We start from the raw sequence: 16,747 nt of genomic DNA on the forward strand, positions 1-16,747 counted from the left end.
TGATCTCCAAATTAATACAGATTCCAAAACTCCTACTTAATTTACTCATATTGATCTTGCCAGTAACTATGCATTTGATTTTGAAGATCCTACAGCAGAAGTTTAGTTGCCTAGATCTTATATTCGTTTTCCTTGAATGCTGACTAGATAAAAGAAGAGGACAGAAACTGCTGCTGCTTGGCATCCATTAGTGCCTGTTCTCTTGATGTTTAAATTGCTTTTGATTTTTGGGCGATGCCTTACATCTTTGACATTAAAAGCTGAAATATTGGATCTATCCATTTCTTCAGTTTAGGGATTTTTCAGCTATATTGTGTTCAAATGCCAAAACCATTCCATAGTCAGGAAAGTGTCAGTTATCCCTTCCTGTTCTTTTGACAGTGTGGGTGGAACTAAGCTATAGAGTAATAAGGCTTCACAAATAAATAAGCTATAGAAAGGCTTCACAAATAACAATTTTGCTATTTTGAAACGGGCCAGTATTATTAAGTATTCATATTTCCTTTGTTTGTTGCAGGCCTAATGTGTTTGTCTGTTACAACAGAATAAATGCTATTTATTTATACATTTATTATACATTATTTATTCATACATTTTTGCTATTTTGTTCTTGAATTTTGTATTTTATGAACACAGCAGTGCTGTAACTTTGTGCAGGTAATTGGCTGTAGTTCATCAGCCAGAACATCAGCTGTTCCACCTCCCCTTTTTATCTTTTGCCTGTACATCAAAATCCAGCTGTAACAGTGGCATGGACAGGCATGTCCTGGTTAACTTCTGTTCGTTTGGCTCCTGATATTAAAGATGCTGTATCTTCTTGTATTTTTAGTATCAGGCAAAATTATTTCCTGCAAGGTCCAGTATGTGGGAGGAGTGTGCATTGAGGGAATACCTCTGACATTCTTTCAGCTGATGAACTAGAACTGTACTTTTCCTAACTCACTGGAAGAGCTGCCTGGGAAGGAGCAGCATAATGACAACTAAAGAGATAGCTCTGTGTATTCATTGTTCTGGCAAGGCCATAAATATTTCAGTGAATTACTGTAATCAGAAATACATGAACCCTGATAAATTATACAGAATATATCCTGAACGCAGCTGTACAGCTCCCTTTTTAATAGTTTCTGCTATCAAAAGAATTAATATCACTGCTGTGTGCTTTAAAGGTAAAAAGCTTATATTTGTCAGCTAAACATTAGCTGAGACAGTACTTCCACTAGAAAATATTAATTTGGTGATATTCATATGTATTATTCCTTTGAAACTTTTAACAAGAACAAAAGAACTGAGTTTTCCCAAAAGAGAATTTATCAACTGTTTTATTCAAAGGAAAATTTCACAGTTTTGCTAGTCCCTGAAAGTTGATTTTTTTTTTCCCCTCCAAACAAAAAGTACTTAATGGGAGGATAGTTTCATTTTTGTCAAAAGTAATAATATTAAGTTATTCAATGAACTCTTTGCTGTTGAGTCTTATTTGAGTTGACATTAAAAAGAAAATATAGAAATCTCAGCATTACATTATTTTAATTTTTACAATAAACATTAAATATATACAAAATGAGAAGTGGATCTGTTACACATTATATTACAGACCTTTTTAAATTTTTACCTTATTTTGAAAATGGGAATGTTTCATTAAAATTTTGATAGCTTTTTTGCAACTCTTTAGATTCATTGCAAATCAGATCACAGTAAGAAACCCAAAGGTGAACAACTTACATCCTTGCATAAAAATTAAAATTAAAATTTGCACAACAAGGAAAATGGCTTCTGTAATCCTCAGGAAAAAAAAAATCTAATCATGTTTATTATCATTTTACAAGGAACCAGTCAAGAATGCGAAAGTTTTTTTCTACATAACTGTTTACTTGCAGCAAGACTTTTAATTTTCTGGAAATCATTTAAATGTCCAATTTTGCCTGCTTGCTAAAAAAAAATGAAGAGCTGTAATTCTGACAGTGTTCATAGAACTGTAATTTCAAAAAGAAAATCTGTCCAAGAATTGGAATATGTTTCATTACAGCAGAAGATAAATGTTGCAACTAAGAAATGTAATACTGCACAGTATTGAAAATAATTCTGATATAAATGAAATCAAATATGTATAAAAATTAATTTGAAAAGGGAGCACTAGACCTCTGAGCCACGTCCATTCTCTCTCCAGTCTGTAAATCTGATACAAACTGCGTTATTGACATGATTCATACACCTTGATTAAAATTATTACCCCAATTTTAAAAAGGACTTTGAGTCATGAAGCAGCTGACTTGCTCATTCATAGGTAAGAACAGCAAAAACTCAAGGATTTAACAAAAGTCTTCTGAATTTAATATTTACAATTTTTTCTGATTAAGTGTCATATTGATAGCAAATTCTGAAAGCACCTTTTTTTTTCCTTCCTGGACAGTATCCTACAATTACTAGAATTCAGTATTACACTAGAGATGCTATTCTCCAGCAGCCTTTGGTAACTGTCAGCTTTATTAGTGACTTGTAAAATTCTTTGCTTCTGGTTTATCATTACTGTGTGTGATGTTTATGCAGTGACTTTTCATTGAACAAAAATGCCTGGACCATGAAACAGTGTCAGGGAGCACCTTTGCACTGTCTGACCTGGAAATCTTCATTAGGAAAGGAATGACTGATGAGGAAGCACAGACAATCATAGGCTCCTTTTCAGTTTTCTGAGAACATTTTAATGAGTTGGTTTCTTGCCTTCTTTATCATAATTGCTGCAGTTCAGTACTGTAGGTCTGATGCAAAGTTTCAGTGCTGTGTGCTGGATCCACATTAATTTTGTAATGCGTGGTTATCCACATATTTTTAGGTGATTTAGAGTTAGAGCTGTGGTTTCCAGGCTGTACTGGGTTGTCAGCCACTGAACAGCAAAATTCTCATGACTGATTTACAGCTTGTCTGCAGAACCTGGACTCTTTTATATTATTTTCAATTGCAAGATTTATTATGATAATCTGGGAGAGGGTTTGATGTTGGGTGGTGATCCCTGACTCAGAAAAAAAAAGTGAAGCTGCTAAGCTGTAAGCATCATCACTGATGAAATACTAATATTTAAGTTCTTATCTGTACTTAAAAGCAGTGAGCAGTGCCTATAATGTTACAAAAATAAGTTATGCCAGTGCAGCCAAATCAAGACTAATATAAAAAAATAAAGAATAACCAAAAAAAGAAAAAAACCCCCAAAACCAATAAATAAATAAATAAATAAATAAAAACTCAGAAAACAAGACCAAAAAAAAACACCCTTTTGCTGTTTCACCTTTGGCTGTGGTTTTGTTATTTTATTTGGTTTTAATGTTGGGGTGTGAATACAGGTGCTGTCTGACAAGCCTTAAAACATTCCCTAAATGCTGTTTCTCTGGCCAGGATTGCCTTAGGTTTATAATAAATAATTTAAAGGGGACAAGAGAGGAATTTTTTGGTTCATAATATAATTAAAATGTATCACCTCCATGAACACAAGACATAAAAACGCCTTGCAAATGGGAAGAAGAACAAACGTCTGCATATAATGTAAATTACATAAAAGTGTAGAAAAGTAGCACTCAGTAGTTTGCCAACAAGGTATCAGAAAAGATTTAGCTGGGAAGGACCTGCAGCAATTAGACCATGCATCCGTGTGCCTCCAGCAACACAAATTATTATTGTCTCAAACAAACAGGTATTTGGCTAGCATATCCCACTGCTTCAGTGGGCCAGCTATTGCTATCCTTAATTTTCTTTGCCACTAGATACCTTTTCCTTTGGCTTAAATCATCCTCATTGTGGTTAAAGCCTGTCACTACTTGCCTTGATCCCACTACTTCCTCTTAGTGGCAGCATTTAAAATATTTGAAGACCATGTGGCATCTCTACCCTGTTTGCTGTTCCCCCAAATGAATGACACCAGTTTGCTGAATTTGTCTCTATATCACATCTCTCCTGGCCACTTCCTTACCTTTGTATTTCTCTGACTTCTCTCCAATTTATCAAAGTTATATTGAGTTCTGTACTTGGGAGCTTCCTGCAGGAGACAAAAATGGAATAACCTTGTTTACTTTAATATGAACTCACACCATGTCCCAAATGGTCATACATTTCCCCTTTTCCCCCATGTTACTGGTTCCTGTGAAGTTTGGACTTTCTTCTATTCCTAGAACCAAAGCTATTTGGGTGTGCCTACTTCCCTCTGAGCAGCTGATTATCCACACCTTGAATACGACACTTTGTTGTTGTCTTTATCCAGCTGCACCCTCTTTATTTCAGACATTTGGTCCAGTTAGTCAAGCCCTTACAAAATTCTAATCTTGTTTTTCAATGGCATTTCAAAGAAAGGTCCTTTTACTAATGGGTTTTAAATCCTGAATTATCCCCAAACTCCACTTCCTTGGCCTGAACCCATGTTTCGTTGAGTGTGAGTGAGGAATGACATTCTTTTCACCTAACTGGCCTTACTTGGGGGTGTTGTTACAGGGCCCAGGAACTAGACCCTGCTTATTTAATTTGGTGTCCAAGAATCAGAACATTACAGTAATTATGGACAAGCAGAGAAGCCAGATAAAAGCTGACACTAATAAGGACAGAATTTTAGACCCTGATCATCAAATTTAAATATCAGTTTTGAACAAGTTGCATGCTGATTTATTGGTGATTGAATATGCATGTTAATCCCCATGTTTCACAGCAAGGAAAAACACAATTCCGTGTCTAACGCTTGTATTTCAAGACAGTTCTTTAATGTGACCTAGATTTCAGAACTCTGTTGTTGCTGCTAGAAAAGCAAATTATTCTCTCTCCATTCACTTACCTTTAATGAGAAAAGATGAGTCAGCTTTTGAATTGGCACTGCCTGTCCTGACTTTCAAATCAAAACATTTTAATAATGAAAAACAAGTGATATTATTATATATTAAAATACAGATGACCTAACAAGATTAGTGCAGTCTCATTAGGATAATTTTCAGCATTTTTAATCTCTGAAAAAAGAACTTCATTAAAAGTCTATGGACTTGCTTCATTCAGACTGTGACTGCTCTATGAAAAAATTAGTTGACTTTGTGCCTTTTCCCATACAAGTTGTATTTGCTCTTGGTAACTATGGAAGTCAAAACTCTCCAGAAGTCAAAACTCTCCAGATTCAGCAATTTTACTGGATGGTAAATACTTCCTAAACTGTCTCTCTATTAATTTCTGTTGACATAATGCTTAGAATTTTGATATGTTAATCCTTCATTGTAACATGGTGTTTTGACATAAGGGAGGAAACAAACTTTGAAATTCTGTGGCGCGGAGATGCAAATTGTTCCCAAGTTGGAGGAAATACCCAGGGGAGGCAGGAATTGATCTCAGCCCCAGATCAGTGTCTGAAAGCCAGAAAATACCATGGTGAGACAGGAATTTATCCTTGAGGGGACAGTCCCAGATCCAAGTCTGACATCCTTCTGTTTGGACTGGCAGGGACAGCTCAGATTCAGCCAGCTGGTTGTGGGCAGAGGTGGATACCCCAGTGTCTCCCTGTGGGTCTGGGTGTCAGCGAGCACCTGTGTCATCGTTTAAGGTGACCAAAACCAAAGTGACCATTGCAGTGGAGCTGATCCAAAGCACTGTGTGTGCTTTTGGCAGGCAGTGCTGAGTTCATTTTCTTTGAGCATCCTGAGAGATCTGGATTCATGCTGACAAGGGGAAGGGGGATGAGCAGCATTCCCTTTGCTGGGAATCAATGTGTGCTGAAGCTGTCAGGGCTCATCTTGTCTCAGAGGGCTCGTAGGCTTTGCTGTCAGCTCCTGCAGTTGTCACATTTTTTCACTTCTCCTCAGTAGGTAGGAGTGAGAAGCTGAGGGCCAGCAGAGTTCCTCAGACATATACAGCACACAAGTGTTCATTTAAATGGAAAAAAGCACAAGGAAAGTTGATTGCCAAGAATGAGAGAAGAAGCTTTTTTAAAAGTGCGTTTTAAGGAGAATTTGCTAGAGGAAAACATAATTACTTGGTGCTTGTAAAGGAGACCTAAAGGAGGTACAAAATGTATGTATGGCTCACACTAGATGTGTTACCTCATGGCATGAGGCACATGGATCATTAACTGGGAGTTAAGGAGGGAGATTTTTGCCTTGTGTTAGTGATTGCTGTGGATGTTTTGTTTGGTAACAGAAATTTTCCTTTCACTGTAAATTTTACCTTTACACTTCAGGTAAAGTTCAGTATGCTAAATGGAGGCACTTTGTGATAGTTTTTCCCCCCTTTCAGATTTATAACAAAATAGGAAATCTATCTTAAATTTTAAGAACTTATAACATTATTTCTAAAATGTTTAAAATTATTTCTTAACCCTCTTCTTTTATCTATGTGTAGCTACAGGCTTTTTTTAATCAGGCTAAAAGGATGTCTTGAGTTGATGTATTCTTACAATTCTTGCTTCAAAAGGAAAAAATAATTCTTTGGTCAGTCCTGGCTGTGAGATGAGCTGAGCAGAGAGTGGTTCTGTCTCTCAATTGTAGGTGGTTCATGCCAACCCCTTCTGCAGTTTAATTTCATCATCAGTGCAAAAAAAGTGAGATATTACTTAGCAAGAAAGGCATATCATGTAATACTATTGCTTTTTAAATCTCAGACAATTTCTGCTCAATTCTAATTTTAGGCAGTCATTTAAATTTGTTACCAATGAATGCTTTCTAATTAAACTTGTATTTAATGATCGCGTGCGTCAGTGAGCAATAGGAGCTGACAGTGATGGAAGTAGGTGGATAGCACAATAGATGCTGACAAGAGAAGTTGATCCAGTAAGGGAAGGAGATGGGTGAATTCCGTAACAGAGGAATCAAGGGAGCAAGAAAAGAGGGAAACTGGGGAAAAATAAATTATTTCTTGGGACATACAGTGAGGTATTCCAGGCTATTCCTAATTACCCGGTCCTGGTGGTGAATGCCCTGTGTGCAGAGCCTTGAATTTCTGGAATAAGAATGGGTTATTCCAGGTTCTTTTTAATAATATGAAAGTGACTTCTACCAATTCAGAACAAGAACATTCCCTAGAGAATACTTCCATGAATTTAACTTTTTTTAGCCTATATGGCATTGGTGTAAAATTCCCCAGTGCAGGACTCTTTCTCTAATTTAAGAATGAATTATGTGTTCCCTGTGTTCTCTTCAGCCGTTCGAGATCATAGGTATAAACAAAATTAATTTCAATTTAATTTATGCAAATATTCCTCAAAAATTACTTTGTAACTTGCAGTGTGTTCAGTCAGCATGGAAGCAATAATGCATTCTTGACTCATCCCAAGTGGGCAGCATCATGTTAACAGTCAATAGTGGAAAATGCAAAAAAAAAGCTTGCAATTAATTCATAGAAAGGAATATTTTTTTAAAAAACTGGAAGGAGCTGAGAAAAATGTAATGGGGAACATGCATTTACCATTTTTCAATTTTAGCAGGGAGCAGTACCACCCCTGTGATCCTCGGGTACTGCATTTCAATTAGTGACACAGTGAGAGAGACTTGGCTGTAGAAGTCTTTAACACTAAAATAAAACAAAACAACTTTAACTTGGCAAACAAAACAGATGGGAGCCACTGGAGGATATGGAACACTGGTATGATTTCTTTTTCTTTGCAGCCTTTTCTGTGAAAGAGGTGCATTTCTGCATTCTGCAGTTTTCTGATTTTTCTGTATCACCTCCACCTTATCAACAGATTCTTAACGACAGTAAGCCAAATAATTTTGAGTGGTTGATCACTGCATCTTTTTTTATTTTCACTGTACAGCCAGTAACATTTTAGAAAGAAGCAGTGCAGGTGAAAATTCAAAAATCAGCATCAGATAATCAGTATGTTAAATGTGTTTTTAAAAGCAAATAGTAAGAGCCAGTGTTACAAAAATACAAAATCCAGTGTTTGATCAGAAACCCCTCCCAGCTTCCACTATCCCTCAGTTTTGAAGGTTTATGCTGTCCTGAGCTAATGCATTTACAAATGTATTGCACCCATAACTGAAATGCGATAATACTGAGGGACAAGCAGCTTCATGGTATCTTGGCCTCCTCAAAATCCTTTTTTGAATATCTGACTATCAAATGTGTGATGTGTAAAGACTTTGGAAGCCAGTTGATTAGAAGCATATTGAAAAAAGCTTGGTTTTTTTGATCCAGGTTGCTAAATAATTACTTTTTTTCCAAGAAGTGATTATTTTGTATTATTTTGACTACTACTAACCTCCTGCACAGATTAAGATGAGCATCGCTTCCTCTGTTTGCTTCTTATCTTATTAACAGTCCAAATTGCTTGGAACCTACAGCACCTAAGAGTTTTGTGAAAGTAGATTAGTCTTTCTCTGTAAAATATGTACTTCAGGGGTTTTTTTCTGTTGTATTTCCAATATTCAGCTTCTGAAAAGGTACAATTTTAAAGGTAATTCTTTGTCCTTCTTAAAGACACAGCAGGAACCTCATTGCTCAGGTGACTAGCTCTCACTCATTTCTGAGGAACTTCAAATTGAGCAGAGTTTGTTCTGACTTTGGATTTCCTTCCATGTTAGGTAGGAGAGGAAAATGTCTGTACTAATGTCTGACCACATGTGCTGTTTGAGATCATTCTTATTTCCTTAAATTTTAGTCAGTTGACTGGTCATTGTTCATAAATTGCAATTGCTCTTGTATTCAAACTGTTTCTAATTAACTGTACCAAGCTTTTCACAGACAAGTGTTAGAATAGAGGAAAGACATTTATAGTTTGTCATTTCAGAGTTACCAAAAAGATCTAAAAGTTGTTCATATAATCCTTCATCATGAAACACAAGCTATTTAATAACTCCTCCTAAATTTTAAAGTAGTAATTGTTTTAATCCAAGATTAATGAGTTTGCCAACATAGATGGGTCAATATGTTATGATTAATAGGCCGTGGAAAAACACAAGCTCATCTTTTACCGTGCCCTGAATGTCCAAAGTAAGACAAATACTGTTCCTGAAGCCTGGTTTCTAGGAACAGACTGAAGGGACACAAGCCAATATGCCAACCATAGTCCAAATCAGCAGAAGTTTCAGTTGCTACTATTTCCCAGATGTCTCTACTAGAAGACTACTGAGTCATCTTTGTTTTATTAAGTGACCAAAAACAAAAGAGAAAAAACAATTTCTTTAAAATGGAATTTGATATGTGAAAAAAAGGAATGGAATGTCCCCTCAGCACAATATTATTTATGAAAGGAAACATATTTGGTTTTGGGAAGAGCACTTGAAATGATCTAAAGTGACACACAAGCAAATGCCAGAAGTGCGTATTCATTTCTGAAAGCTGTTTTCCTGAACCTGAGTGTTTATAATTTAATTTACAAAAAAGCAGGAATATTAGCCATAAAAACTAGCTTATATTATTGATAGCCTCAAAAAATAGAAGTCCATTTTGTGCCTGCACCCTTCTGAACACTCCGGACAAACAAGGGTGGATATTTCTCTGCAGATTTTTGCTTTAATTGTGTCAAATTATGTAAGTCACAGAGGAATTCTACTGCTAGTCTCACACCATGATACCTCTGGTGTCATCTCTGGGATATTCCCATATTCCAGTAGCACTCAGGAGTCCAAAACCAGGCAACTTAGAACAAACAAATCAGACCTTCAGCTTCCCATCCTCTTTGCATTGCTTTAATAGCTCAAAAGAGAAGAGCCAAAGGCATTGGGGATCTTAATTAACACCTTTTCCTTTATTATTGAACCCACTGGAGGAAGCTTTAAATGTTGATAAGAGCTGAAATTGATGGCTATTGAAAAGAGATCAGAATTCAAAACCACATTTACCAAGTGACAGAGAAACCTGGTTTTCATGTCCTTTAGCAAATCTTCTGTATCAGAAATCCTTTTAGCAGGTTATTCCTGTTCCTTAAAAAAAACTCATCATTTTTGAGACTCTGATACTAAATACAAATAAATTATCAGGAGATAAATAAAGGGTATGAGCTGGCCCATACTCTAGTATGTAAAAAAGATGTACAACTGAAAAAGTCATAAAAGGATATGTAACAAAGACATCCTTGTTTCTGTTGTTGATCAAAGAATGGTTCGTTGTGATACAGAATATGTGTACAATGTGGCTTTAGCATTGCAGAGAGATACTACATCCCTTAAAATTAATCTGGAATTAATATTCCAGATGCTGACTGTTTACCCGCAACAGAAAGGGAATCGCATCCAGAGACCCTTTTAATGATGGATTAGAAAGGTGTGAACAGTGCTAGAAATCAGTTTGTGTTTCACGGAAGAGCACTTAGGGTGAGATTAGCATCTCTGGGAGGCATTTGTCCCTAAGCATTCCTTCCAGGTTCATCGGTGATGTTTGGTGCCTGCTGTAATGGAAGGAGGGTTTTAAACTCTGGCCCCAAGGCCAAAAGAAAGCACTTAAAGACATACTTATCTTGAAGCATCTAAATAGGGAAATCTAGATAGAATCCTCGTGCACAGTGCATTTTTTTAGCGATTCTTACAATAGGCTCTATATATCTCATTTCCTTTGAGTAATTTTGTCAAAAGTTAGGCAAAATAGAGCGCTTATGGACTGCAGTATTTTGATGTCAGGATTGCAGTTTTGAGTCAACTGAATGTTCTGCTGTCGTGTCTGCTTTAGTACTTTCATCTGCTGATCTGAACGTATCAGACGATATATCATATCATCTGAACATATCTTTTGCTTTAATAATTTTTAACTAGATTAGTTGGGGGAAAAAAATCCCAACTACATTACTGCAGTTTCTAGGTTTGATAACTGCCCAGGAAAATGAGGCTTTTCCCCTAATACCTGTATTTCCCCCTTTTTCCCTTAGAGACATGAGGGATCATGCCATGTGCAATGTTATTGAGGGACAGTGCACACATTCTCTCTTGGCAGCTGCAGGCAAAGTCTTCCATGTCTGTCACTTCCTACAGGTTTATAATTCTGGTTGATGCTCATCTCTTTTTTTTGTGGGACCCACAGTGTCAATGCTGGTGCAGGTTTTGTCCTGTTAAGCCAAGGAGGCGATAAAGATCGATGAGCTCCACACTTATCAGGGATCAGGAAGGTGCTGTTTGCCTGAGGGCTTCATTTCCTCTCAGCTTTATATAACTCCAGAGCAGAGGTTTACCCAGCTGGCAGCTCAGGGAAGGAGGAGCAGTCCCCAGGGATCCTACCCGGCTGCAGCAGTGCTGGGGCACAAACAACAGCAACTGGTTCCTTGGTTGTGTTTGTCACAGAAAATTAGAGACATTTCTTTGGCATTAACCCTAATTAAATGCACATATTCAGAACAAAATGCTGGTAGGTTGCTGTGTATTTTGACTAAAGTGCTCTCTCTCAGGAGGCTGCTCTTCCTTTTGCATGCACAATTGCTTTGCAGTTTTACCTTTTCTTTACCTTGCAGAAGGTAAATATTCACAAGTATTTGAATAGCAAGAAGCCCTCTATTTTCTGCTGAAATGAACTAGTATTTAAATACTGTAAATCTGTGATTTCTTAAGATGATCTATGCAGACAACTGAAGCCAAATATATTATTTATGAAGATTCATCAAGGAGACTGTAGCAGTTCACACTAGAGATTATAAATGTGCAGAAAATCTGAGATTGCTGGAGTTTATGTAGGCTAAATCCTCTATATTTCAGACTGTTTTTCTCACTTTTTCAGCTCCTTTACCTCCCATTTACTCCAGGTGAGAGCTTAGCAGCCTTTCAAAGCAGGTCCTGGGACAAACAACAAATTTGACCCTGGAGGGTGTGAAAAAATAAAGCAGGAGGAAGTAGATCAACTTATGAATGATTCATGGAGACAGTGAGCTTGGAGGAAGTGGAGATGATATCTGGGGAAATACAATGCAAAACATGAGAGCTTCCTAGCTACCAGGGGAAATAGAAGAAATAGAAGTACAAATCTGAACGGGAAGGAAAGTAATAAAGAGAACAGCACTAAAAACCTAGTGGAGAGTAAGTAAAAAATTTGGAAAATAAAAGCATTAAAAAACCTGTAGATGTAGGTGGAATGTGAAAGCATATAAAGAATAGATAGGATACACAATCTAATGCATACAAAGTCAAAAAGGCAAATAAAGCACTGGACATATTTCCAGAGTTCCATTTCTAGGTGACAAATGTATTCAGTGTATTTGAAAAGCAAAGTCTTCAGTGGGTACAGGAAGAGTACAGAATATCAGTTATTGCTACCTATGTACAGTTCTTCATTTAGAAGAGGAAAAACAGCCATAATTTTAATCAAATCACCAATGGGAAAAAAGTGCAATTATCACTGATAAATGAAACAGGTGATGTAGGGGATCCACGTGAGTACAGAGCCGATGCTGGGCTTTCACTCGTAATTGAGCAAATCCGTTGTCATTTATTTGGACATGCATGCTTCATGCAGGAAAAAGGAAAGGGCAGGGCAGATGGAAGCAATTGAGGGATGAATCCCATTGCCATTTAAATAATCAGAAAATACCCATGCTGAGTAAAGGTCCCATCTTTCATGGGAGAGGAAGGAAGAACCAGTGAGCATGTCTAGCATATTTATAGTTTAAAACATCATTTTCTTCCTCTCTTCATAATGGAGTCAGAGCCTGAGAGCTGCTACGCAGCAGCTACTTTGTGTTTAAAGGGAAGTAGCTGTGGATTATTCTCTTTGAAAGGTAGTGGGTACTGTGTTTTGAGGAACAGATTATATAGATCTGAAACTGAAACTGAAAATGGGAAGAAGCCTGAGATAAGTGACTAATGGGGGTAAAACTGATAGGAAAAAAAAAAATCAATCCAATGAGTTTTTTTCTTTTCCAAGTTGTACTGACTAATCACGGTGCTGTTCTAGTTCCCAGTTCTCAAGTTCCCTTCCTGAGTTCTGGAGTTTTGGTTCCTTGTTACTCATCGCTGGGTGCCTACAGGTGTAATTCCTTCCCAGGAGGTTTGTACCAGCTCCAGTGTGCCCAATCCTGATTCAGTGGCTGTAATGAACTCTCTTTATACTGGAGAACTGAAGTTACCCCTCTCCAGACTTTTAAGAAGAACCACACTAGGGACAAAGGTGTGGCAACAAAATAAAATCAGCCTTTTAAAAAAGAAATTTAAAAAAATAAACATGTGCATTTAGGGCAGTCCTTGGGAGGAGGCAGCTTTCAAAGCTCAGATGGTGCATGCAGTCCAGCACATTTTCCAAATAAAAGTTTTAAACCAAAAGCAGGCTCACAGATGGTTCTAATGAGCTGGTCTTTGAGATACACTGGGACTTGAACAAAAATAGTTTGACTCCTAAGACTAACATTTCGAGATGAGTTTCAGGCAAAACACTTCAAGAACAATTTTTCTTGCATATTTAAATTTAATGTATATTTCTAGTCTCAAAAAACCCACAGTTTTTCAGGACCTGGCCCCTGCCATTATGTACTTTACAGTACAGTATCACAAAAGTGGGAGCATTTTAACGCAGGGACTGATGCTTCTTTCTCCAGCACTTTTCAAATCCTATAAAGAGTAAATTTTGAACAAATAGTTATTAAAAAGGTAGAATTTGCTAGGACAATTTATTTTTTAAAGGAATATGGAATAGTACCCTACTAGAAGTATTACTCATCAGTCTAGTAATAGAAGTATCATCAAATGATACTTATCAAAAAGTATCATCTGGCAATAAATGTATCATCAAACCATCAAAGCTAGGAGCTTTATGGCACAGCAAGTATTTGTTAAATTGTATTGTTTATATTATTATGTGTTACAAAAGTAGGTATTGATTTATAAACTTTTTATGACATTGTTTGAAATGACAGCATTGTAACTTACACTATCTCAAAAATATGTTCTCTGTGTCACTTGAGTTTTGAGTGACTTCCTATTTCTTTATCTCCTCTTAGGTCTGCCTTATGGATGGGAAGAAGCTTATACAGCTGATGGAATCAAATATTTTATCAAGTGAGTAGGTCTGGGGAAAATGGGTCAGAGTTTAAATAGAAGCACATCAAACTAATGTTCATAATGTTCATCAAGGCACATTATCAGTCCTAGAGTTAATGGAAAATTTTATTGCACATTGCACTGTATGCTGTTTTTTTCTAGAATATAGTGAGGATTAATTTATAAAATAGGGTTTCTTGTATTATTCCTCTAAAAGACTGAAGGAAATGGTGAAAAATATAATTCACCTCTATTCCATATATATCATGATACAGTTAATAATAAGTTATTCTAGCTGCTGAAATTTCCACAGTGTTTAAATTTTATAGGTGCCAGAAACACAGTTTTGCAGGTGGAATTCTGCAGTCTCCTAAAAGAGAAAAAGGGCAGCAAATAAATTACTTTTATCCCAAACTCTTCCAAAAGTCATGTAAATAACACTGAACTTGATGCATTAACTGGCCAAGAAAAGCAGGGGTTTTTTTTTCCTTTTTTTCAAGCACTCTGCTCAGTTGTCCTTGCCTCACCCCATGCTGCCTTGAACGAGATGTATTAAAGCAGACATGTTTTTTTTCTGCAAAGATTTCCAAACACACTGTATATGATCCTGTTTTCCAGCTCTAATCAAAGGGTGCCTTTTATTTTCAGACAGATGAAAATACAGATGTAAGTTACTACATGAGATTTATACAAAAAAAAAAAAGCAGAAAAATAGCTTAGGAAATGAAAGTGAATTAAAAGCCAATTTCATAGCAATGGAAATAAATACAAGAGCAACTATTAAAATAGATCACTGTTCCCTTGGGCTCTCTGTTCATGCGGGGAGCCATGATAGGACAGTTGGTAAGTTAAGGTGGATGCTGGACTCTTTTCTGGATAATACTATGGGTTTGTAGCTGTGTGATTGGAAACTGAGCTTGAAGATGGTATTATCAATAATAGCAAATAAATTTTAGAATTAGAACAGAAGAAATGACACATTCTTGAAGCATCCTCCCTGGGGGTTTTTTTGGGTTTGTTCCTGTGTTTGTCATAGTTATGTATCTCAATGGCTCAGCAGAAAGCTGGATTTGCTGGATATGTGCAGACACATCTTTCTGAGCTCTGCACTTGGATGCTGAACCATTGCAGATGTGATAAGCAGATGCTTATTAGCAACAGTAGAATCTCAGCTACTCTAGGTGGTGCAAGCCTAATTTGCAGAAAGCATCAGATGTTTTGCATCTTATCCCCACTTGCTGAAACTACAGACTGGAACTCAAGAGTTCACATGAAAAAGCTTTTTCAGAAATTTTTGTAGATCTCACTGTTAGTGACTCTCTTCATTTGCTTCTGGTGACAGTGCCCAGGTTTTCCATTGCTGTTACCTTTTGTAATCTGTCCTAAAAAATTCTGCCTGTCAGTCTTTGTGAAGAAGAAAGGCAAGGAAAATTTATCCATTTAATGGCAGAGAAGGGTGTGAAATCACCCTTCATGACCACTGGCTAAAAACTTCTTCTGAGTGGAGTCACCGCACTGAAGTGGTGTTAGAATTCTTAATGCAGCTCATTAGAGTGGAATTAACTGAGCATTTTAATAACACATCATGGTAATTAATATTATTTTTAACTATTTCCTTGTTTTGCTTTCATCACTGTTTCCAAATGCCTTTGCAGAGTGCCAGGCTGTTTGCATGCCTGGCAATCCATATCTCTTACTACACTGTGTAATGTATATGAAATCAGCTGTCAGCTGTTTGGAGCAAGGAGCACGGCTTGCAGAGTCCCTTGTTTCTAACACCAAATGGTGGAGATTTCAGGGTGAAAACCAACACTAAAAATATCCTTTTTCTAGAAGGAACTTAGCTTGAGGGGCCATCTTATCAGCTGATCCTTTCCAGTAGGATTTAATCTTAATTGTTTTAATGGGGATTATCAGAATAGTTGATACTTCACAGCCCTGGTACTAATGCTGTAGCCTTCTTGTTCTCTTTGGCTGTGAATGTCAATCCTTTTATTCTACTTTAGAATCCTTTCATTCATTTTTAGCCCAGCCAAAGCCATGAGGGGCTTAAGAGTATTTCAACACTAGCCCACTTCCCTGTATACAAATATACAATCAAATATTATTTTAATTAGCAGTTGCCTTCAGTTCCAATGTGCTTTATTGGGCCATCAAGTAGCTGAGTCCATAAATCTATATATTATAAATCTAATGCAGTAAACACCCCAGAAAGGAATCTTAATAGCACATAAGCTTGAGACAGCTTGCTGTGAAATTTCCATAAATATCTCTGAAGGGGTGTAGCAATATGAGGTGCATGACAAATCAGAGTTTAAAAGAAGCAAACCAGCTGGCTTGTGTTACACACTAAAATGAAACCCACTTATGTGAATAATTGACATGAATAAAACATTTACACTGGGCTGAGCAGCTCCCTGTACCTACCAGGGAAAGCTGAATCTTGTCCATAAATCTTGACTTCAGGAAAACTTTTGAAATCACCACTTTTATCCAGAAAATCATTTCAGCCTCAGTAAATTATTTTCAATCAACCAGATTGTCAGGACTAGTCAGTGCTGCAAGTGTGAGAAATCACCCTTTAGACTTCTAAAACTGACCTGAGCCTGGGCTGGGCATTAAGCTCATTTTTACAGCTTTACCATGGAACAGCAAACTGGAATGGAAGCCTCTCTGAGTTACAGCTCAGTGTGCACTAGGAAAAACACTAGCTCAGGTGTCTTACTAAAATAAAATAAATTAACAATTTTCAAAGGACAAAAATTCCTACAATAGATAGAGATCAGTTTCATTGCAAATGTAACTTCCCTCCTTCCAGGCAGTAAAGGTGGACTTGGGCCCAGATATGTTTT

The 16,747-nt window shown here is 36.9% G+C and overlaps 1 protein-coding gene across 11 annotated transcripts in view; it reads left to right on the top strand.

Annotated features, from left to right (window-relative positions):
- Nucleotides 1–16,747, top strand: part of STXBP4 (syntaxin binding protein 4) — an 80,536-nt gene that overhangs the window by 37,988 nt on the left and 25,801 nt on the right. For all 11 annotated transcript variants that reach the window (XM_038157484.1, XM_038157480.1, XM_038157481.1 and 8 more), the window contains one exon: nt 13,856–13,913. In XM_038157484.1, coding sequence (XP_038013412.1) covers nt 13,856–13,913 — 58 coding nt within the window. The remainder of the gene's footprint in view (nt 1–13,855; nt 13,914–16,747) is intronic.

The sequence above is a fragment of the Motacilla alba genome, chromosome 18 (assembly GCF_015832195.1).
Source record: "Motacilla alba alba isolate MOTALB_02 chromosome 18, Motacilla_alba_V1.0_pri, whole genome shotgun sequence".
Lineage (NCBI taxonomy): Eukaryota > Metazoa > Chordata > Aves > Passeriformes > Motacillidae > Motacilla > Motacilla alba.